General features: G+C 47.6%; 1 protein-coding gene across 5 annotated transcripts in view; it reads right to left on the minus strand.

Moving 5' to 3' along the window:
• Positions 1–4159: 4159 nt before the first annotated feature.
• Positions 4160–22910, minus strand: part of Lpin1 (lipin 1) — a 118882-nt gene continuing 100131 nt past the window's right edge. For all 5 annotated transcript variants that reach the window (XM_075984035.1, XM_075984034.1, XM_075984033.1 and 2 more), the window contains 7 exons: positions 20420–20546; positions 16975–17123; positions 16287–16373; positions 14368–14520; positions 10214–10328; positions 8720–8823; positions 4160–5505 (listed from right to left, as the gene is read on the minus strand). In XM_075984035.1, coding sequence (XP_075840150.1) covers positions 5346–5505; positions 8720–8823; positions 10214–10328; positions 14368–14520; positions 16287–16373; positions 16975–17123; positions 20420–20546 — 895 coding nt within the window. In that variant the 3' untranslated portion in view covers positions 4160–5345. The remainder of the gene's footprint in view (positions 5506–8719; positions 8824–10213; positions 10329–14367; positions 14521–16286; positions 16374–16974; positions 17124–20419; positions 20547–22910) is intronic.

The following is a 22910-nucleotide window of genomic DNA, read 5'->3' on the forward strand; positions in this document are numbered from 1 at the left end:
GAGCGGGGTAGGGTGGAGCAGATGTGAGTCCCAAATGAACAGCAGTCCTGAGGTAGCCAGATGTTAGGCAGGTGTAAGCACAGGCCCTGGCTGCATTCTTCACAGCACATGCATGCATCCGGAACATCACAAGGACTTATTGAAATCTATCTCAGGGTCCCTAGCCATTAGGTCAGTAGGACAAGGTAAGATCCCCAACATTTGTATTTTTAACAAACTCCCTGCTTCTCCAGGACCAAACTAGACTTAGAGAATTACAAAGAACACATTTTAAATCCAAACAGACAGACTGTCCAGCCTCCAAAGTCCACTAAGATTGGCCTCAGATGGAGCCAATCTGAGGGATATCAATACTCAAACAGTCCCCTGAAGAAACCCCCCTGCCCTATACAAATCTGATCCACAGCCTGGCTGGGCTGCAAGCTACATGCAGGGAGGGGCCTTTTAGAAAAGCAGAGACTCCGTTGCAAGGCCATTTGGCCAAACCAGAACCAACTGTGCCCCCCGGTGGCCATTGGCTTCCACTGACTTCCAGGGTCATTGTCATACTCTGCTTTCCCTGGGGACCAAGCCTGGCTTGCACCACAAGCGACATCCATTGTCCTCTTTGATGCCACAGGATTGAAAGAGGGGTTAAAAATGTAAAGGCCTTGCTGGAGATACAGGGCAAATGGCAGTGTTTGCCTAGCAATCAGGAAGCTCTGGTTCCAATTCCCAATATCAAATAAACCAGTCACCAGGGCACATACCTGTGGTACCAGCACTTGAGGGGTGGAGGGAAAATGATCAAAATTCAAAGTCATCCTTGAATATAAATGGAGTTCCAGACCACCCATGACCAGCATTCAGATTCCCCAGAACCCATGCAAAATCCGGGCAGACAAAGGGGGTCCGCCTGCAATCTTTGCCACTCCCAAGGCAGAAATGGGATCCTCATGCAAGCTGACTAGAAAAGGGAGAAATCTTAGGGGGCCTTTGCCCCTCCTACGTTCAAGGGGATGAGTCCAGCGCTCTTCGTACTGCACAGCCATGGTGGAAAACACAGAGAGACAAAGTGAGGTGAGTGGGCGGGGTTACAGGTCTCTGCTCTGATGCTGGGACCTCAGGCCTGCTGGACTGTGTTTAGTCCCAGAACTTGCTTGTTTCAAACGGGGCTTCTTTAACTTCCCTCCATGACGGTTCCAGTCCAGGATTACACATTATCTTTTACAAAAGGGCACTCTGTACCCCAAAGCTGATGGCTGAGACCTGTCGTCTATGTTCTCAGCCCTGATGGCAAGACAAAGGCCTATTACTCTTTGAAATCACAACACCAAGCACTTCAAATGCATAGGTAATCACAGCTCATTAGTGGAAATGTCTAAGTTCTGTCTGCATGGGGGTGTGAGCTGTGGGGCACAGGAGAACCTCGGGTGCCACCATGGGTTGAGGTGTCAAAGGGCAGAGAACACATTGGATGGATGGATGGACGGACGGACGGACGGACGGATGGATGGCCTACAGACATGTCTATCCTGTTTTCCACTTCAGATAAGAGCATAAACATTGCAGTCTGGTAGAACGGTGTACAGATAAGTTCAAGGGTTTATTCTTCTGGTAAGATGCATTGAGTCTACAGGCACCCAAGGGGCAGTTGGGATTTGGACTGCATGAGGAACTCAGCCTCTATTTTTATTCAGCAATACCTTTAATGTTTAGGGATATACTCTTCTATCCACTCCCTAAACACTAAAGCCAAAGCAGAATTTATAGGAAGCATCTTGCCATTACTAGTGAGCCATGTTAATAGTACATGACTGTCCTCATCTTAAATGATCAAACTGGCCAAGGGCTGTGATGGATTCCTAAGAAATGAAAAACTAACTAAGGACAAATGTCCAAGAGGGCAGTGGATATGAGGTGCAGGCATCCTACATGGTACACAATGAGGAGGGGTAGGACCTTTCTGACACCGCATACTAAACCTTCTTCTGTGCCTCCGGGCTCCCCAAAAATCCTTCCAGGCAAGGGAAGAGCCTGCTTATTCCAAACAGGCCTCTCAGCTTGACAATCCAATGTAGGTTGTACAGGGAACCACAAGAATTCTCTTCTTCCATGGGAAGAACACATTCTTATCTCTATCTGCCTCAGGGATAAACAGGGTTGGTATGATGACCCATATGAACTCAAACAACAGAAAATACGCTGATTCCCACAGTGAAGGGTTTGCAAACTTAAGGACTATTTGTGTGTGTGTCCCCGTCCATCTGTGTCCAGGCCCTTGGATGGGTGCACGCACTGGTACACCCATGGATGTAGAAGGTATTGTTCCTCCTCAGGGACAATGTACCATGCTTATTGTGGCAGGGTCTCTCACTGGGACCTGGGGCTTATGGATTCCCCTAGGCTGTCTGTCTAGCCAGTGCCAGGGAGCCAGCCATCCCCACCTCCTGCCATGGGAGCTCCTTTTGCTTCTTCTGCTCCTTCAGCTGATAGCATTTAAGATATCAGCCCACTTGGGTATAGTCTCTTATACTATAAATACAACTGTAAAGCCTGTGCTCGCTCTCTTGTTTTAGACTGTCTTCCTGTTCCCAGTTCATGCAGAGGACTGTGACCTAGGACAGTGATCTGTGAGTCTCCCCTAAGTAAATAACCCTTTTTTATACCTAATTCTGAACTAGTATGGGATGATTTTGTGACCTCCCCCAGCATTGGGATGACAAGTGCACACTTCCTCATTGGCTTCACACATGGATGGTGGGAACAGAACTTGGATATTCGAGCTTGCACGACAAGCCATGTCCCTAGCCCACCCATATCAAGGGTTTTGGGTTTTTTTTCAAGAACTAAGTATTGTATATGATAACACACCAGAAAAAAATAATAAAAGCACCTTAAAAACAAAGATTCAGAATTCATATGGCTTGATATTTGGAAGTCTTTCATCCAACTCGTTTATTACAGAAACTTCTAGTTCTGCACCAAGCACAACACAATGAAATATTACACTGATTTTCACCATTGCACCAGCACTCACAAACGCACAGCCAATGTTGTCAATCAAATATACGGAAGTTATGATCCAAGCCTGAAATCCCAAGGGGAATTCTCTACAAAAATTGAAGTACATCTCTGCAAAGTGCCAGGGGTATTCTCCTTCATGGTGTGTGACCAACATTTGAGGATGTGTCACTGTGGAGTGAGTCACTCATTTCCATGAGCAACTTTGAAATGTGTGGAATTAACAGAGTGTTCTGGCGTGTGTCCTTGGGGCCCTGGGTTATAGTGCACGTGCAGATAACCTGAGTGAGCCTGGGTACAGCTCACATTCAGCTCTCACGCCAGAGCCTCAATGCCAGCGTTCGTTCGCACCACGACCTGAACAGGGCTTGGGAAGAATATCTGAGATCTCAGAGTGTGGTTGTGTGGAAGGTGTGCTCTGTTTCAGGGCAGAGTGATGGGGAATTTAAGAGATTTCAAAACCAGTTTCCCTAGCCAGGTGTGGTGGCTGTGTGTTGCAGACCAGCCTGGTTACATGAACAGATCCCGGCACAGGCCACTGCATGCTCTCAGCATGTCACTTGGAACAGAGGACTGCAGGGTGCAGATGAAGGGAGATCCTAAGGCTTCTCCTGGGCATGAGGAGAGACCCGTGAACCTCTTCAGGCAGACGAGCTTGTCTGCCATCCACAGCAACCAGAATACACGCTAACACCGCTGTGGCCGGACTAACGTGGCCTCCCAAGGTCACAAGAGGACAGGCCATGAGCTCACTGTGGCAGGCCTATGCTTAATTACGTTCATCATTCCCAGAAGGGAACTATATGCGTGAGCCTGCTCCTCCATCTGTCTGTGGTCCACAGCAGTACGGTTTGCCTCTCCTTGTCCATCCTGTGAACTACATGAACCACTCCGGACTTTAACAGACACAACAACGACAACAACAGTGACTCTAGGTTTTCTTTCACAGAAAGAGTAACAGTCCAGTCTTTTTTCACTCTCTTTCCTTTTTTTTTGTTTTTGTTTGTTTTTTGTTTGTTTGTTTTTTGGGTTTTTTGTTTTGTTTTGTTTTTTTCTTTTGTCTCCTCTGACTCAAACAATAAAATTTAAATAGGAAGATCTCTCAGGAGTAAAACACCCTTTAAAAAAATAAAACTTCCAAAAGTAAAGCAAAATCTTTTACCAAAATACTTTTCATTTTTCACATTGTTCTGAGACAGTTCAACAACTACCCTCTATCAGCTTAAAGAACTCCTGCTTTTTTTCCCTTGCCCTTAGACTGAATGGAAAAAGCTAAAGAAAATTAATGATTCAGAAATCCCAGAAGATGAGTGTGACATACACAGAGTAAGGCTCTTTGGATTGTCTAGCACACTTAACTTTTAATGTACTCATGCCAGTTGCAATCCTGAGAGTCTGCTAGGATGCTCACAACAGCAGCCCAATGAGAGGAAAGAAATAATATCTGCAAAGAAAATAATTTAACTTCTGGAAACTATGTTTCTTAAAAACAACCAGTTTCTTTAGCTGCATTGTTCTCCTTTGGCATAGGTGCTGCTCCAGTCCTCTTAGTGGCGCTTCCTGGCTGGCGGTGGGACGCAGACGAGACGCAGCAGACGCTGCCTTAGGGGCTATCATTTAATGTAAGGCATCGCAGTTACGAAGAACTAGACAGTGCGCTTGAAGCAAATGCCTGCTGCAGATGTGTTAAGGCATAAACAATAGCCCAGCCTTGAGCTGAGGAGTGGGGAGAGATGCACCAACGGCACAGGCCGTCTTTAACCAGGGCAAGTCAAGAGCTTATCTCCGACAGTGAAATTAAGTCAGCAATACTGCAAGGGAGCGGCCATAAAGCCAAAGCCTGAGGGCTAGGACCTATCAAGGCCCCAGAAGCTTCCCTTCAGAGCACTCAGACTCTGAAAAAACCCCATCTCTATGTGTGGAAGGTGGCACAGATGTCACTGTCGTGGAAATGTGCCCCTTGTGCTACCCTAAGCTGTGCGCATCAGAGTTCCCGGGGGGAGAAGGGGGAGCCAACACTGAGACAGCTCTCAGGTAGCCAGCCCACTTCTCCTGAGGGGTCACCACCCATACTGCACATTGACTAACTGCAACGGGCTGGAGTGTGCAGCTCTGTGCATGTTACCCCAGGCAGAGGACCACTTTGCACGCTACTAGTGCTCCTAATCCTCACGCGGTCCACGGGATGAGATGCGGCCTCCATCCACCCTCCACGCTTAGCAGTGTCACCCCAGGGCAGGCAGGTCAAGGAAGAAACACTTCTCTCTTAGGCAGATGGCCACATGTCAGCCTTCCCAGCAGCTCCAGGGTCCCCAGAACCTATCCTTTAATGCTTGGTGGCATCAAGCTGAAGCTAAATGTATGTCCTGGTTTTCAAAGGGTGGTGGCGGCTCTCTCCAAAAGGTGAAGTTACTGAAAGTATCTGAACAGGGGAAGTCGGAGGAATGGCTTCTCTTCAGCAATGGGAAGACGTGGTCAACCACTTCACAGAGCCTTACATACCTGAAAGCGAAGAAAAACAGTAGGTTCATTACCCATGGAGCCACACCAGATACATGAAGATGAGTGCCGGACTCTGGGCTGCACTGCGGGCTGGGGAGAAATAGAGTATAGCAACTCCTGTGAGCAGCCATCAGCCCTGCCTCAGCACAACCTTTCTAGCCTCGTGAGCTAACTGGAAGCTTGAAGGGGAGACTGAATATGTGAAGAGGAGACCGCTCCCAAGAGGGGCCAGCCTGACTATGCATGAAGAACAGACAACAGGCGCAGAGATGCGGGGATGCACAGAGGGAGGGAGACCAGCATAGTCAGAGGCATCTGCTTCTACGGAGGCCACATGTGGGCTGTTGGGGGAGGAACCACAGACAAAGCACATCTTTAGAGCAGCAGAGACTACCACATTCACAGTGAAAAGATGCAGGGCCATGGGCTTATCAAAATGCAGGTTTGGCATCAATCCTCTGGTTCCAGCTGTGCTCTCAGGCAAAGGCTTGGACGTCTCTACACCCCAACACCCTCTACCATAAAGGAAAGGAAATGAAAACTGCCATTTGCTTAGCGTCAGAAACAGAATAATATGGGCAATAATTCAATAGCATGTACTGGGAACTTATCAGTCAATGGCGGATCACCTGTGCTTCAGGAAAAAGTCCTGGCTGAGGGTCCCCAGGCTTGAGGCCTCCCCCAGTCTTTCTTACTGTCTGACTCTGGGCAAGTATCCTGCGGTCCCTGAGCTTCAACGCCTTCATCCTCACAGTGTGTGGGACTGGACCACACAGGGGTTTCTAGCACCCCCTACCTCAGGGTACTTTCTCTGTCCCCAGGAAGATGTTGCCTAGCCACAGCCGGCACTACAGAAAGAAAGCAGCTCCATAACTTGAAGACCTCCAGGCCCCTCCACACAGTGATGCGGACACGCCCAACCCCTCCCACACAGCCTAGACTCCTCTTTAACAGTCCCTGGGCCCCTCCCCACCCGCTCGTGCCGAGAACCAGAAGGGGCTTTCGAAACCCAAACTCCAGGAATTAGCATGTTCTGAGGCATGAAATGACTTCTTCAATAAGGCTGCGTGTGTGTTTAATAAAGGGCCTCCAACGGACTCGTGAGAAACAGTGCTCCTGCACAAAGCAGGGAAACCTCTCTTACTACTACACTAAGAATTATGTCTTTCCTGGGGATTAAAGCAAACAAACAAATTTTTAAAATACCTCCTGATTTGAAGGCCTATTAGTCTGAGGTTTGTGGCTATGGGGGTGTGGGACTCCCCACAAGGAGCTGTCCCCTGCCAGGCTGCGGAAGCCACCAGAACCAAGCTGGCAAGGCTCACGTGCCCTGGCAGCGGTGTCTGCTCCATCTGGGTGGCCCATTCCACCCTCCAGGCATGGGCTCCCTGGAGCAAGGACAGGACATTCCCTGCCTATAAAGGAGAAAAGCCCTGAACTCGGTTCTCTGCCTAGTGGGACTTCATCACTTAGAGACGGCCCAAGGACAAGCACCTGTTTGGCTAGAACTGGCCATACCCAAGGGCCTGCAAGACGGCTCAGCAGGTAAAAAAGCACTTGCCTCAAAAGTCTGGTAGCCTAAATTCAAACCCTGGAGCCCACAGAAAGGTGGAAGTAGAAAATAGCCTCCACATGTGCATGCACATGTGCGTGTACACACACACGTGCACGCGCACAAACACGCACACAACACACACACACCACACACACACAAATTAATAATCATTAGAAGAAAACATCATACCAAGCTCTGGGTCTTGGGATACATGCTTCTTGAAGATGGAGAATTCACCTCAGAGCACCTGTCTCAAGACCACAAGTGAAAGGGTCCTACCCGACCTGCTCCAAGGCCTGATCTCTCTAAAAAGCCAGGAAGCCAGGGCTCCCTCACATTTGGAACTGCTCTGGTCAAGCTGGACTAAAAAAAATGACCATCTTCACAGTGAAAAACTGCGCTCTCATTCTGAAAGTCAGACTGGCCTGGAACTCACTATGCAGCCTACAGCAGGCTTAAAAGTTACAGCAATTCTCCTGCTTCTGCTTTCCAGGGTGCTGGGACTGTAGGTGTGAGTCACAACCATGCCCAGCTCAAAAAGAATGGGAAGTCCTCGCCAACACCAGGAGGAATTACAGCCCACGCCCCAGACCCAACTCTTCAGCTTACACCAGTGCTGACATCACTTAAGTCTTAGGCTATTTTCCCATTTGGTACGGATCACATGAAACAATACACCACCACCTCTGCGGTGGGCAAGGCAGAGTGACAGACCCTACCTGGGCTGATGCACCCAGTAGGGCTGACATGAGAGTCCCACGTGAGCTGAGGCAGAGCCAAGGGTGATGCCACATGCCCTACAATGTCTCATTCAACACAGCAAACCAGCCAGGTGTGGTGGCGCACCCTGTAATCCCCATGCTGGGGAGAAAGAAGCAGGACTACCAAGCTCAAAGCCAGCCTGGACTCCATGGCAAGGACCTGTCTCAATGCAAAGCAAACAGCGTTAAGCCAGGGACTGAGAAGGGCACCTCTGGAGTGCAATGCCGTGGGCTCCATCCTCAGTACTATGGGGAAGAAAGTGTCACCTGGGTTACATTCCTAACTGACATTCTAACTCAGCCAACTGAATGTCTAGTTTCTGAACTCATTCAATTCCATTCCACAGAAGACTCTACCCTCTAGTTGAGACTTAACATCCAGTGGGATCTGACTTTGTTCTAATTGTCCAAAAACTAATCTGGAGACTGAAGACATGGCATTGAACTCCATTTTTAGAGAATTAAAGATTAAAACAGAGATGGCTCAATTAATAAATTGCCTTCCCTGAAGGAATGAGAACCTGAGTTGACATTCTCAACATCCACATAAAAAGTCAGGTATTATACATGCCTGCAACCCCAGTGCTAGCACGCTGGACACAGGAAGGTCCTTGGAGCTCACTGGCCAGCCAGGCCAGTCAAATGGGTAAGCCCCAAGCGCAATGAGAGACTCTGCCTCAAAAAATAAGGTCAGCATGATGAGGAAGACACATTGACCTCTGACCTCCATAGACAGGAACACATACAAGTATGCATACTGCATACATGTGTCCACACACACATATACATGCAAAGATGAAAACAGAGGTAGCAATGGCTAAAGGGATCTGCAACAGACAGTGATGCTGGCTTCAGGACAGTGGGGGGTGGGGCAGTTCCAGGGAAAGAGAATACTCACGAGCTGATGTTGGTCTTGGCATGCTCCTGCACCAGCTCTCCCTTGGGGTTGACAGTGAAGATCCTGTTCAGGGACACGCCCACTTGCTTGTAGGAATATACATCCTGTGGTTAGAAAAAGTGATGTAACTGTCAGGGGAGGCACGGAACTCACTGTACAAACAAGTACATACCACCTTTCATTGAATGTTGTATTATCCAATTTTCACTAACCAGTGCTGCCCCTCAGGGGAATGGGCACACATTCAACTAGCTTTCCTGAGCCTCAGTTCCTTCACCTGAGCTGATGCAGGAGGTCCTTCTACGTATGTGCTTCTTTTAATGGTTGATGAATGAAGCTGTTTTAGCCAATGGCTTAGCAGAGTAAAGCCAGGCAGGAAATTCAAGTAGAGACAGAGAGTGTAGGAGGAGTCAAGGAGATGCCACGTAGTTGCTGTGAAAGGAGAAAGACGCCAGAACCTTTCCGGTAAGCCACAGCCTCGTGATGATAGAAATGGGTTAGTTTAAGATATAAGAACTAGGTAGGAATATACCTAAGCCATTGGCCAAGCAGTGTTATAATTAATATCATTCCCGTGTGAGTACCCGGGTCTGGGCCGCTGGAAAATGGAGGAGCAGTCTCTGTTCACACTGAGCTGAGTCCCCACGGCTCCAGCCGCTCTGGCTGGCACTCCTCAGACTTATTTTCTGACCCATTTTCTCATTTCAAAATAATCTGCCACAGGTTTTTAAAGTAGAATTTTCCAGCTCAGTGGGGTTGGAAAGATAGCTCAGGGGTTAAGAACACTGCCTGCTCTTCCAAAGGTCCTGAGTTCAATCCCCCAGCAACCACATTACAACCATCTGTAATGTAATCTGGTGGCCTCTTGAGAAAGAGACCTGGTCAGTCATCCCTCATCAACTTAGACAAGTTCAACAGAACCACCACATACGGGCTACCCATGCCTGCGTCAGCACTGCCAGGGCATAAATTTCATTCATTTTCATTTTCAGTTAACACCCAGCTATATTCTATAGAATACAGGACCTTCTGCCAAGAGTGGGTCACATACCCAACATCTCCACACACTTCTGCCACCCTATGAGTCTTTGCTATAGGCTTCAAACTGAACCTTCCAGAAAGCTTGGGTCCCACGTGTCACCTCCACACATTTCCTCCAGACAGGAGATCTCTCTACACGCTTCAGGGTGGAGGCGCTGGACCCGACACTGCCATCAGGCAGGGCTGGCACATTGGGCCCATCACTCAGAAAGGACCCTGCGCCTTCAGTGCCCTTGTTTCACTAATGTAATGAGTAACACACAATTGCAAGTTTGTGGCCCAGGTCGCCAGCTTCAAACGCCTTCCAAGAAGACTGGAGGCCATGTCCGATATGATTAACCTCTCTGCTTTAGGAGAAGGCTCATTTTACATGCACTCCTTGGCCAGGCCTTGGGGAAAGTTTGGGCACCAAGTATAATGTCTTAAGGCTTCACGGACCCCTCAGGTACTCACAGCAGGTCGGTTTCCAAAAGCAGCATAGAAGGGTTCTGTGTTTGGGAAAAACAGGTTTTTGATGTCTGTCAAACACTGGACTTTGAACTTTTCTGGCTTCTTTTCAATCACTTCTCTATTAAAACAAACAAACAAACAAATGGTCAGCATGAGAGGACTTAGTTTGCATTAAAGTGGCAAGAGGATCACAAAAGCTGCCCAGTCCGACAGCCTGAGTATAGTCCCCAGGGCCACATTAGGAGAAGGGAACTGACCCCTGCATGCTGTCCTCGGACAGACAGACAGACACACACACACACACACACACACACACACACACACACACACACACACGCAGACACCACTGTACATGTGGCACTGTACGCACAAAATAAAGAAATTTAAATTAGGAAATTTAAACTAGTCTTCAATATGCAAGCTATACACTGGGCCCAGCAGCCCAGGAAAACACTCAACTCAGAATGAACCACACTCTCAGCATAAGAAAAATACAGAGGACCATGCATGGCAGCGCACACCCTGAGATTTACAGAAGGAGACCACCTCGGATACAAAGACACTGATCAACATCTAGTTAGGATGGAAACTCTTTTTTAACTTGTTATTGGTATGTAAGTGTGTCCACGTGCCGTGTGAGTGTGTGTGTATGTGGCCTGTACAGGCCAATAATAGCTGATGTCCAATCCCCTGGGGCTAAGAGTTACAGGTGGTTGTGAGCTATCCAGCATGGGTGTTGGGAATCAAACTCTATTCCTCTGCAAGAACAGGAAGTGCTTTTAACTGCTGAGTCATTTCTCTAGCCCCAGGATAAAAATTCTTACATCAAAAATAGAAAAAACTACTACAAAAAGCTGGTTTTGGTATCAAACACCTGTAATCCCAGAACTAGAGAAGGAGAGGCATGGGGATGGCCAAAAATTCAAGGGATAGCACGGTCTACCTACTGAGTCCCAGGCGAAGACTGGGCTTCCCATAAGGCCCTATGCAAACCTCCTATGGAGAGTAAAACAAGGGTCTCCGGAAACAGTGTGGTTCAGTGCTGGGTTTTTGGATACCATAACAACATAAGAAAAGGGAAATAAAAGCTATAAAGCTTAGAAAAAATTAAGGGTTAAAAGATATGAAGGACCTTTTTGGTTAAAATTATAAAAACTCAGGGCTGGAAAGATGACTCATTGGGTAAGTACACTGGATGCTCTTCCAGAGGACCTGGGTTCAATTCCCAGCAGCCACATGGCAGCTCATAACTGCCTGTAAGTAACTCCAGTTTCAGGGGGTCCAGTACCTTCACACAGATATACATGCAGGCAAGACATGAATGCACATGAAATAAAAAAGATAAATAAATAATAAAAATATAAAAACTCACTAAAATATAATAGAGAAGAAAATCCTAAATAGACATACCAGATTCTTGAATTGGATGATTCAATATTATATCGAGCTATTCATTCTCTCTAAATTGGCCTCTAGATTCATTGCATTTTTAATCAAATCATAACAGACCTTTAATGAAACTTGGTTCTGAAACAGTGGGTCCAATATAGCTTGGACACCGCTAAGCATGGAAAGTGAGCACGAGGACCATGGGCACTAGTCAGAAGAGGCCAGCTAAGAGGCATGTGTATGTGTGTGTCTGTGTATGTTAGTCTGTGTGTATGCACCACAAGCATGTATATGTATGTCTGTGTATGTGTCTTTCTGTTTGTGTGTCTGTGTGTCTGTCTGTCTATGTGTGTTTTTGTGTGTGTGTGTCTGTGTCTATATTTGTGTCTGTGTGTATCTGTGTGTGTGCACCACATTCGTGTATGTGTGTGTCTGTCTGTGTGCATCACATTCGTGTCTGTGTGTGTCTGTGTGTATCTGTGTGTGTGCACCACATTTGTGTCTGTGTGTGTCTGTGTGTATCTGTGTGTGTGCACCACATTCGTGTATGTGTGTGTCTGTCTGTGTGCATCACATTCGTGTCTGTGTGTGTCTGTGTGTATCTGTGTGTGTGCACCACATTTGTGTGTGTGTGTGTCTGTGTGTATCTGTGTGTGTGTGCGCACCACATTCGTGTCTGTGTGTCTGTCTGTGTGCATCACATTCGTGTCTGTGTGTGTCTGTGTGTATCTGTGTGTGTGCACCACATTTGTGTCTGTGTGTGTCTGTGTGTATCTGTGTGTGTGCACCACATTTGTGTCTGTGTGTGTCTGTGTGTATCTGTGTGTGTGCACGACATTCGTGTCTGTGTGTCTGTGTGTATCTGTGTGTGTGCACCACATTTGTGTCTGTGTGTGTCTGTGTGTATCTGTGTGTGTGTGCGCACCACATTCGTGTCTGTGTGTCTGTCTGTGTGCACCACATTCGTGTCTCTGTGTGTGTCTGTGTGTGTCTGGGGGGGGGGAAATCAATGGGTGCATGTACAAGTGCAGGGACCAGTGGTCCATCTCAGATGTCATTCCTCAGGAGCTGTCCCCTCTTCTACTTTTCAGATAAGGTTTCTTTCTCACTGATCCAGGACTCACCAAATAGGTGAGGCTGACTGACTAGTGAGGCTCAGGGATCCACCTGTCTCTGCCACCACACCCACGGCATCCTAAGAGACTAGAATCTGTGCTGGACCTCACAGTCAGAGTTAATAATGCATCCATTGTGAGCTCACAAGAGCGAAGACTGCCATCCTGCTATATTCTCGGGCTGTTTGTTCAACCTGATTTTAAGAGAACAATGTAACCATCAGCCTTAATTGCCTTGGGATTCCCATGGGATCAGTTTTTACAACCTAAGCTAATGGATGGCTGTAATCTTAATTTATGAACTCTTCCATGCTCCTGACCCAAAGTATCACAAGTGTGTGCCGAGATAACCACTTACTGAAAGCAGCAAAAACAGAGGTTAGACAAATTGTATAAAATGAATATCCACCATAAATGTTGAGCACGACATTTGGACACTGCTTGGTAAGCAATGGTGTTTGTTATCTGGGTCAGTCAGGGTCAGCTGGAGTCAGTAACCTAACCTCTTGTCAAACTCTGTTAAAGATTTCTGGAAAGTATCCTCCATTCCATGTTCACGTGATGCTTTCTGTGTGGTTCACTAAATACAAAGCAGAAACCCTTTGTTAGGAACAGACATAAACACACAGAGACAGGGACAAACACGGAGGCAGAGTTAGACACGTGACAGACAGACAAGAAGACAGAGCAGAGGATGGAAAAGGAAGCAGAGAATTCAAATCTGGCTTCATTCTGGGCTAGATGGCACCAAGGGGAAGGGTAAGTCCTTTGTTAATGTGATGCTGATGTGTTATTGGTGACTCGAGTTTATTATGAATGCATTCAAAGCAGCTGCATTTTGGTGAGCTGTGCAAGGAATCTCTAATGCATCTCTCTCTCTCCTCTCTCTGTCTCTCTCTCTCTCTGTCTCTGTCTCTCTGTCTCTCTCTCTCTCTCTCTCTCTCACACACACACACACACACACACACACACATGGTTCTGGATCTCAAACTCCTCTTCGCACTTGTAAGGCAAGGGCATTTATCAACTGAATCGTCTCCCCAGTGCTGTAGAGTATTATTTTAAGGTGTTATGTTTGTTTAGGCTCTGGAACGCTTGTTAACAATGTAAAGATGTGCTGCTTTTGTTTATGCTGCATTTGTTTAACTGTGAAGCTGTGATTCTTTGCCTGATGTCTAACAAAGAGCTGAACAGCCAATAGTGAGGCAGGAGAAAGGATAGGCAGGGATGGTAGGCAGAAAGAATAAACAGGAGAAGAGATCTGGGAAAAGAGAGGAAAGGAGCAAGATAAAACAAGGAGTGGGGGATGACAGGGGCCATCCACCCAGCCATACAGCCAGCCAGAGTGAAAACAAAAACAAGATCTACAGACGTAAGGTAAAGGGGAAAGCCCGGAGGCAAAAGGTAAACGGGATAATTTAAGAAAAGCTGGCTAGAAACAAGCCAAGCTAAGGCTGGGCATTCATAAGTAAGAATAAGCATCCATGTGTGATTTATGTGGGAGCTGGGGGCCAAAGAGCCCTATAGAGCAAAGAGAAAAAAACAAATAACACTCCAGTCCAACAGTCTACTCATTCTGCAAAACCTGCAATGGGAGAGAGAACAAGGCTGGGCAGCAGGTCAGTGCAAGGGTCTCAACTGGCAGGACAGTACCTGTGTAAGGCAGAGAAGAGGCTGCTTGGGCTAAGCAGAAGTGGCCCCTGCGGCAGCACCGTGCCCCTCTCGTTTACCCAGTGAAGGTAGCCCCTTGTCATGTCTGCCATTCCAATGGCACGCGCCGAACAGTAGAGAAACTTGTAGCCGTTCCTGAAAGACACAACCCATCTCCCTTGAGAATAGCACTGTACGATGGGACGCTTCAGCATCCCGAACCCTCACCATCTGCCCTACGAAGAAAGGCATGGTTGGAAGTAGCCCAGAGGTAAAAGTCTATATTCTGTAAAATGTTATTTCCAGTTGAGAATTAGCCGCTCACTGCATCCTGGGTCCTATCTAAAGTGGCCTTCCATAACGATAAGCCACCATTTACCTCTTCTGCATACCAGACAGCACCATGTTTCCTATAGCCTGACAGTGGTTGCGGGGCCCTTGGTCAGTTCAAGAAGGAAAGGGCGCTTCTTGGGGTGGGGTAGGGTGGTAAGACTTGTCCACCACAGAGAAGGCAATGCTACAGACTTTCCCACCCCCATCAGCCCTCGGCCACATGCTCTGAGCCCTCCATACAGTCCAAGATTGCCAGAGATGCCCATGGGGCTCAGCATGCCCCTGTCCTCAAAGAGGATAGAGGGCTCTGGGCAAAAACCACAGCAGCAGTGGGTGCAGCGGGAATGGGGAAAGGAGCATGATAAACCCTCTGCTCTTGCTTGTCGAGTTCTCAGTGAGCCCCACAGGGGTCTGGGGAGCACTAGCGCTGAGCACAGCAGGGAACCTGTTTCCAGGCTTCTCATTCTGCTCCAGCTCTACACTCGGCTTTATTGGACAATGCAGGGGCTGGAGAAATGGCCCAGTAGGTACAATGGGTTAAATGACAAATAGTGCAAAACTGACCACCGCATACCACCTGAACCCATCTGGGGAGACTGATGCGCTGGCACCCACCAGCCGTGCCAGCACTCCCATGGCGAGATGGGCAGCACAAACGGAGAATCAGGCCAGCTAGCCTGGAGTACACAACAGTGGTAGAAACAAGAGCGACCTTGTCTCAGCGAGGTGGAAGGTGAGAATCAACTCCTGAGAACTGTCTGCCCTCTGACCTCCACAATCAGGCTGTGGCATGCACAGACATAAACACACACACAAACACACATATGCACCACACATGCACACACATACACACATGTACACACACAAATATTGATGCACACACACGTACAATAAAAATAAAAAAAACATTTCAAAGCCCACAATCCAGACAACTTTAAATAGTTTTGAATGGTTTACCACCATCAAATTTTCCAAGACAAGCTTGTAGACTGGGGTCCTCAGCACAGCTATCTTGGAGCAGGGAGATGTCAGATGCTTACAGTGATGCACTGTGAGACACAGCATCCCTGCTTCTGCCCACCAGGTGCCCACAGCACACAGTAATCATGACATTCAAAAATGCCTTGAAGCATGGCCACTCGTGCCTGAAATCATAGCACTTGGGAGGCAAAAGCAGAGACTGAGTTCCAGTAAAAAACCCTGTCTCAAAACTAAGTCTCTAGACGCTGCTATATATTCAGCAGGGCGGTGCGGGGGACCCCAAAGCTACCCTCAGTTGAAGGCCCCTGCTGTGGAGAGAAGGGAGTCTGGCCTCATTTGTAATCCCAGGGGAAAGACAATCTTACCTGCCCCTAAGGAAGCAAGCGAGTTACTACTCCATGCTCGGAGGGAGAGAGACTGTGGAGGGGGGGGCATGCTCGGAGAGAGAGAGACTGTATGGGGGGGCCATGCTCGGAGGGAGAGATACTGTGGGGGCCCATGCTCGGAGGGAGAGAGACTGTAGGGGGGCATGCTCGGAGGGAGAGAGACTGTGGGGGGGGGTCGCAGACTGGCGGACAGAAGATGGGAGTCGGGCGCTCTATACTTACTGACTGACTTTATGGTACAGCTTTGCTATGCCCTGGTGGGTCCAATCCTTTCCCAGTGTGGGCAAAATATGACCAAGAGTATCCGATCTAAATAAAGATAAATACATATAATAAGCCAAAGGCTACTGTAAGAGGAGGAGAAAAAATATCTAATTGGCTTAGATACACTACTTGTGCCCCATAAAAATAGTTATGAATGAAGGCTCAGAGGGTAAAGTTGTTCGCTGCCTTTGATCCCAGGCACCCACATAGCAGAAGGAGAGAACAGACTGTCCCCAAATTGACCCCTGAGGTCCATGCTTATGCACACATGGGTGCACCCACAAAAATGTATAAAAAAGAAAACCAAAAGAAGTAATAGCATGAATAAGAGCCAATGGAAAGCCCAGGCTCACAGAGTCAAGTGAGGACACTACGGGAAGGCCATGGTGAGCCGTCATGCCGAGGACTGGGTTTGCCAAACCCAACTGTGGGGCTGCTAACCATTCCAGAGCAACGTTCTCCAAAACCCACCAGGCTAGGGAGATGATACCCAAACAGAAACAAGTCACCAGACCCTAGTGGCAGCCAAAGTACTGCCCCTATCTGCACAGTTCCAGATGCACCAGAAACTGGACGCTCCAGCTCCCACGACACTGCCCAGAGTGCAATGGAAGCCAGTTCCAGACCATGCTGTGGTCAGACCCACCTTGTGATGGTCCCGTCGATATCTGAGATGATCACTTTGTCATCCCAGTTCCACAGGTAGATGGTGCCTTCACAACGGCAGGTGCCCTGGTACTGCGTGGTGACACTGAAAACCACATCGTTGGGGCCATTCTTCAACTTCAAGCTTTTCTGAAAAACACGAATCATTTGTGTGCTCGACAGGGAGGTCCAGATGCAGGGGTGGTTTGGCTTCTGCAGGCTTTAAAATCAAACCTGGCTTGCCTAGGCCACTGTGACACTCTCTCTTCTGTTTCTGGCTGTAATTCTTTTCAGGGCTGGACAGGCGACCTAAGTCAGTCCTAGCTTTCCCCGGCCCCACCAGGGAAGCAGCCACCGACCCTTTACAAAGCATTCTGCTTCTAAGAGCCTCACTGACTTAACCCAGCACTGAGAGTGAATGCATGGAGCTAAGTGACCAGCGGCTGCCAGGCTTCACCAAAGAAATGGGAAGGGTCTTGGTGTGAGAACGCAAACATACGACAGCAAACATGTCTCCCTCAATAGCAGGTTTTTATTGATTTTATAATAACACAGACTGGAAAGAGAGGCCTTGAATCCGTAAAAACAAAGACTAGGCCCAAGCATGTTAAACCAAATTCAGGAAACAAAACTACCTTTGGCCGGTCTTCAGTCTTTGCTGGTACACTCTAAGACAGGGCAGCTGACCCACAGACCCACACGGTTGACTCTAAGTGTCCCCTGGGGTGCTACAAGTGGCTAATGTGGGGTCATCTTGTCCCATTAAATACCATCCTATCAAAACCTGCTCCCCAGGATCAACATAGTAAAAATGGCAATTCTACCAAAAGCAATCTATAGATTCAATGCAATCCCCATCAAAATCCCATCAAAATTCTTCACAGATCTGGAGAAGACAATAATCAACTTTATATGGAAAAACAAAAAACCCAGGATAGCCAAAACAATCTTATACAACAAAGGATCGTCTGGAGGCATTACCATCCCTGACTTCAAACTCTACTACAGAGCTACAGTATTGAAAACAGCTTGGTATTGGCATAAAAACAGAGAAGTCGACCAATGGAATCGAATAGAAGACCCTGACATTAACCCACAAACCTATGAACACCTGATTTTCGATAAAGGAGCTAAAAGTATACAATGGAAAAAAGAGAGCATCTTCAACAAATTGTGCTGGCAAAACTGGATGTCAACCTGTAGAAGAATGAAAATAGATCCATATCTATCACCATGCACAAAACTCAAGTCCAAATGGATTAAAGACCTCAACATCAGTTTGAACACAGTAAACCTGATAGAAGAGAAAGTGGGAAGTACTCTACAACACATGGGCACAGGAGACCACTTCTTACGTATAACCCCAGCAGCACAGACATTAAGGACCTCATTGAATAAATGGGACCTCCTGAGATTGAGAAGCTTCTGTAAAGCAAAGGACACTGTCACTAAGACACAAAGGCAACCCACCAACTGGGAGAAGATCTTCACCAACCCCGCAACTGACAAAGGTCTGATCTCCAAAATATATAAAGAACTCAGGAAACTAGACCGTAAAAGGCTAATCAACCCAATTATAAAAATGGGGCATTGAGCTGAACAGAGAATTCTCAACAGAAGAACTTCAAATGGCCAAAAGACACTTAAGGTCATGCTCAACTTCCTTAGCGATCAGGGAAATGCAAATCAAGACAACTTTAAGATACCATCTTACACCTGTCAGAATGGCTAAAATCAAAAATACCAATGATAGCCTTTGTTGGAGAGGTTGTGGAGAAAGGGGTACACTCATCCATTGCTGGTGGGAATGCAAACTTGTGCAACCACTTTGGAAGGCAGTATGGCGGTTTCTCAGGAAATTCGGGATCAACTTACCCCTGGACCCAGCAATACCACTCTTGGGAATATACCCAAGAGAGGCCTTATCATACAACAAAAGTATATGCTCTACAATGTTCATAGCAGCATTGTTTGTGATAGCCAGAACCTGGAAACAACCTAGATGCCCTTCAATGGAAGAATGGATGAAGAAAGTATGGAATTTATACATATTAGAGTACTACTCAGCAATAAAAAACAAGGACTTCATGAATTTTGCATACAAATGGATGGAAATAGAAAACACTATCCTGAGTGAGGTAAGCCAGACCCAAAAAGAGGAACATGGGATGTACTCACTCATATTTGGTTTCTAGCCATAAACCAAGGACATTGAGCTTATAATTAGTGATCCTAGAGAAGCTAAATAAGGAGAACCCAAAGAAAAACATATAGGCATCCTCCTGAATATTAACCTTCAGCAAGCGATGAAAGGAGACAGAGACAGAGACCCAAATTGGAGCACAGGACTGAAATCTCAAGGTCCAAATCAGGAGCAGAAGGAGAGAGAGCACGAGCATGGAACTCAGGACCGCGAGGGGTGCACCCACACACTGAGACAATGGGGATGTTCTATTGGGAACTCACCAAGGCCAGCTGGCCTGGGTCTGGAAAAGCCTGGGATAAAACCGGACTCTCTGAACATAGCGGACAATGAGGACTACTGAGAACTCAAGAACAATGGCAATGGGTTTCTGATCCTACTGCACGCACTGGCTTTGTGGGAGCCTAGGCAGTTTGGATGCTCAACTTACTAGACCTGGATGGAGGTGGGGGTTCCTTGGACTTCCCACAGGACAGGGAACCCTGATTGCTTTTCGGGCTGGGGGGGAGACTTAATTGGGGGAGGGGGAGGGAAATGGGAGGCGGTGGCGGGGAAGAGACAGAAATCTTTAATAAATAAATAAATTTAAAAAAAAAAAAACAAAACAAAACCTGCTCCCCATAAATTCTTGCAATAGATGCACAGACTTTAGTGTAGAAAAGCAGAGATACCTGCACTGGATGACCTTGATTTGAAGTTAAGTCCAGGGTTCGAAAGACCTCATTAAAACTAATCTAATCTCTCTCCTCTCTCTCTCCTCTCTCTCCTCTCCCCCCCCCCTCTCTCTCTCCACACACACACACACACAAAGGGGGGGGCCTCTGTTTCCTAAAATACTCTAAACCCCATCACGCCTGCTTGATATCCACCTATTTTATAGATAGATGCATTTGAGTTAACAGGCATCTCTCTCAAAGCAAAAGCACTCATGAGAGACATTCCAAAGTCTCCCGGCCACTGGTAACGAGGATAATTGGGCTCAGGCAAAGCTACCTCCTCCTCCTAGGTCAGAAAAAAAGCAACTCAGAGTGCAAAGTCATGTAGCGGTCCACACGAACAGATACAAAGTCAGGGCGGAAACACGGGGTACCAAAGTAAGGGTGTGAGGTCACCAGCAGGCATGATAGAATAAGAAAGGTCCTAGGAAGGGCTAAGTGAGCACAAAAGTAGAAGGAACCCCAAAACCTTCAAGAAAGCCCTAACTCTATCTGGCCATGACCTGTACTAAGAGCACAAGACTCACCAACTGCTCCGACGTGAGCCGCAGGGTCTTTTTGTAGCTGACGTTGGACAAAAGAGAGAGGTGGCTTGAGCTGGATGGCTTGGCAGCGGAGTGTTCTTCATCACTGGAGGATGACTCGTGCTTTATTCTGGAACACATGGCGATGTAATTAGGAGACACATCTGGGTAACCATTAAAAATGCATTAGGCCCGAATCAATGACTTAGTCAACTGGGTCTCTTGGGTGGTCATTTGCCATATGGCTTTAGATTTATCAATGAACTCTCCGATAGCCCCATTCATACATGACTTCACTGTAGAGGGGGAGGGGCTGATGCTCCTCATTCACTCCCGGTTTATCAACTCTCATCACTCACTTTTAACGAGTGTGATTCCACGCCTGGTGAGCAAGGCTACGTCCATTCTGATCCAGACAGTCACACATGCACGCACGCATACACACGCACACACACACACGCACACACATGCCTGATGAACAGGACTATGTCCATTCTGATCCAGAGTCACATATCTGTTCACATGTATATACACATGCATGCGCACACACATGCACACACACGCGCATGCACACACACATACACACGCGCGCACACACGCGCGCACACACGCGCGCACACACGCATACACACACACATTTGTCCCTCTTCTCTTTCCACTGAAGGCTGTGGGCCAAGCCCTGAGAGTCCAAATGCCTACAATCCAAACACCATCAATTCTCTTCTATCCAATTTCATCAATTCCACATATCCAACTCCAAACAATTAGGGCACTTCCTGGACCTAACAAGACCTGCCAGTTCACCCCCTGCCCCCTAGACTCCTAGAAGTCACAGAATCTACAGACCTTGAATCCTGCAGCTCTTCTAGGGGCTCCTACAGGCTGAGGCTGGGAGGCAGGGTAAGGCTCAGGCCTATCGTCTTTTACGTGTCTCACAGAAAGCAAGTCAGCAAATTAGCTTCCCCCTGAGTTCCTCCTCCAACCTAGTACTTGTTCTGCCTCCCAAGTCATAGCACCCTGCAAAGTACTTGCTAATGGCTTAGACTGAATAGAAAAAGCCAACTGCCCCCAAAGCAGGCATGCCCCTAATGGTCTCTCTACTGCTGTGATAAAACAATGACCAAAAGCAACCTAGGGAGGATAGGTTAGGTTTATTTCAGTTTAGCGCTGTCTGATCACACTCCATCACTGAGGGAAGCAGAGCCATAACTCAAGGCAGGAACCTGGAGGCAGGAGCTGAAGCAGAGCCCAGAGAGGAACGCTGCTTACTAGCTTGCTCCGCGTGGCTTATTCAGCCCAGGGATAAATGACACTGCCGACGGTGAACTGGGTCCTCCCATATCAATCGTTAAGTAAGACAATATCTTACAGGCTGGCCTATGGGGCAATCTTACAAAAGGCATTTTCTCAATTAAGATTCCTTCTTCCCAGGTATGCCTAGGTTTGTGTCAAGTGGACTAAAATAAATAAATCAACTGGCACACCACTTTCACATCCCTTTATACAGACAACATGCACACGGCTCTCCTCCTTCCTTGGCTCAGGGAGTGTTCCGTCTCCTTCCAGCCTGTTCCTGCCTCCGTTTTTCCCGGCCTGCCTTACGGCCACCCAGATAGCCTCCCATACAAGCTTTTCCACCATGGCTACTCACTCAAGAAGTGATTTACACAGCCTGATGCTGCTCAAGACTGAGGAGTCATAGGGAACACTCACACAGCACCCCCACTTCTGTGTGGAGACCTGGCTCTGTGTGGAGCCAGATACTGAAAAAAGCAGACAACATAGTCCAGTCATCCCTGCTCTCTTCAGGTTTTTGCCTAAAAAAAAAATTTTAAAAATGGATGACCACACAGCCACCAGGGCTGTGCTCTTGGAGGAGTGCTCTTGGAAGTCACAAAGCTTGTGAATAAATTCTGGGATCAGCGGCCATGTCAATGGAGACAGACTATGTATGGGCTGCAATCCGGTTATCTGAGGCAGACCTGAGGTCTGTGTGAGTCAGAGTGTAGATAGCAGCTATGATCTGAAAACCCAAAGTTGCCAGCTCAAGGAAAAACACACTGCACTACTTAAGATGAATTCCGTCATTCTAAGGTCCAGAACACACTGAATTCCACCCCGCCAAAACTCAGGCTGTGGTAGTGAACTGTGGGGAGAATGACTGACAACAGAGGAATCCTCTCTGTGCCTCAGTCAGCGCCACCATAAAAGCTCAACCAAAGTCCCTTCCTGTTCCAGTATCTGCAGATCCCACCAGGAGCACTCGTCCTCCTGAACCGACATCCTAGAGGTTCTGGACAGGCAACCCCAGTCCTGGAGCCCGAGTCCCATGATAAATGCTCCCGACAAAGGCGCTCTCCTCAGGCAGGATGGGCTGGAGGCCCTGGCTCAAGAGGAAACCTTCCTGCTCCAAGCAGTCTAAAGCGAAATGAGATCTGAACAAACTCGCGGTCCTGGGTAACAACAGCTTGATGTGTGCCTCTGCCGGAGGGGA

Source organism: Microtus pennsylvanicus, chromosome 8 (assembly GCF_037038515.1).
Source record: "Microtus pennsylvanicus isolate mMicPen1 chromosome 8, mMicPen1.hap1, whole genome shotgun sequence".
Classification (NCBI taxonomy): Eukaryota; Metazoa; Chordata; class Mammalia; order Rodentia; family Cricetidae; genus Microtus; species Microtus pennsylvanicus.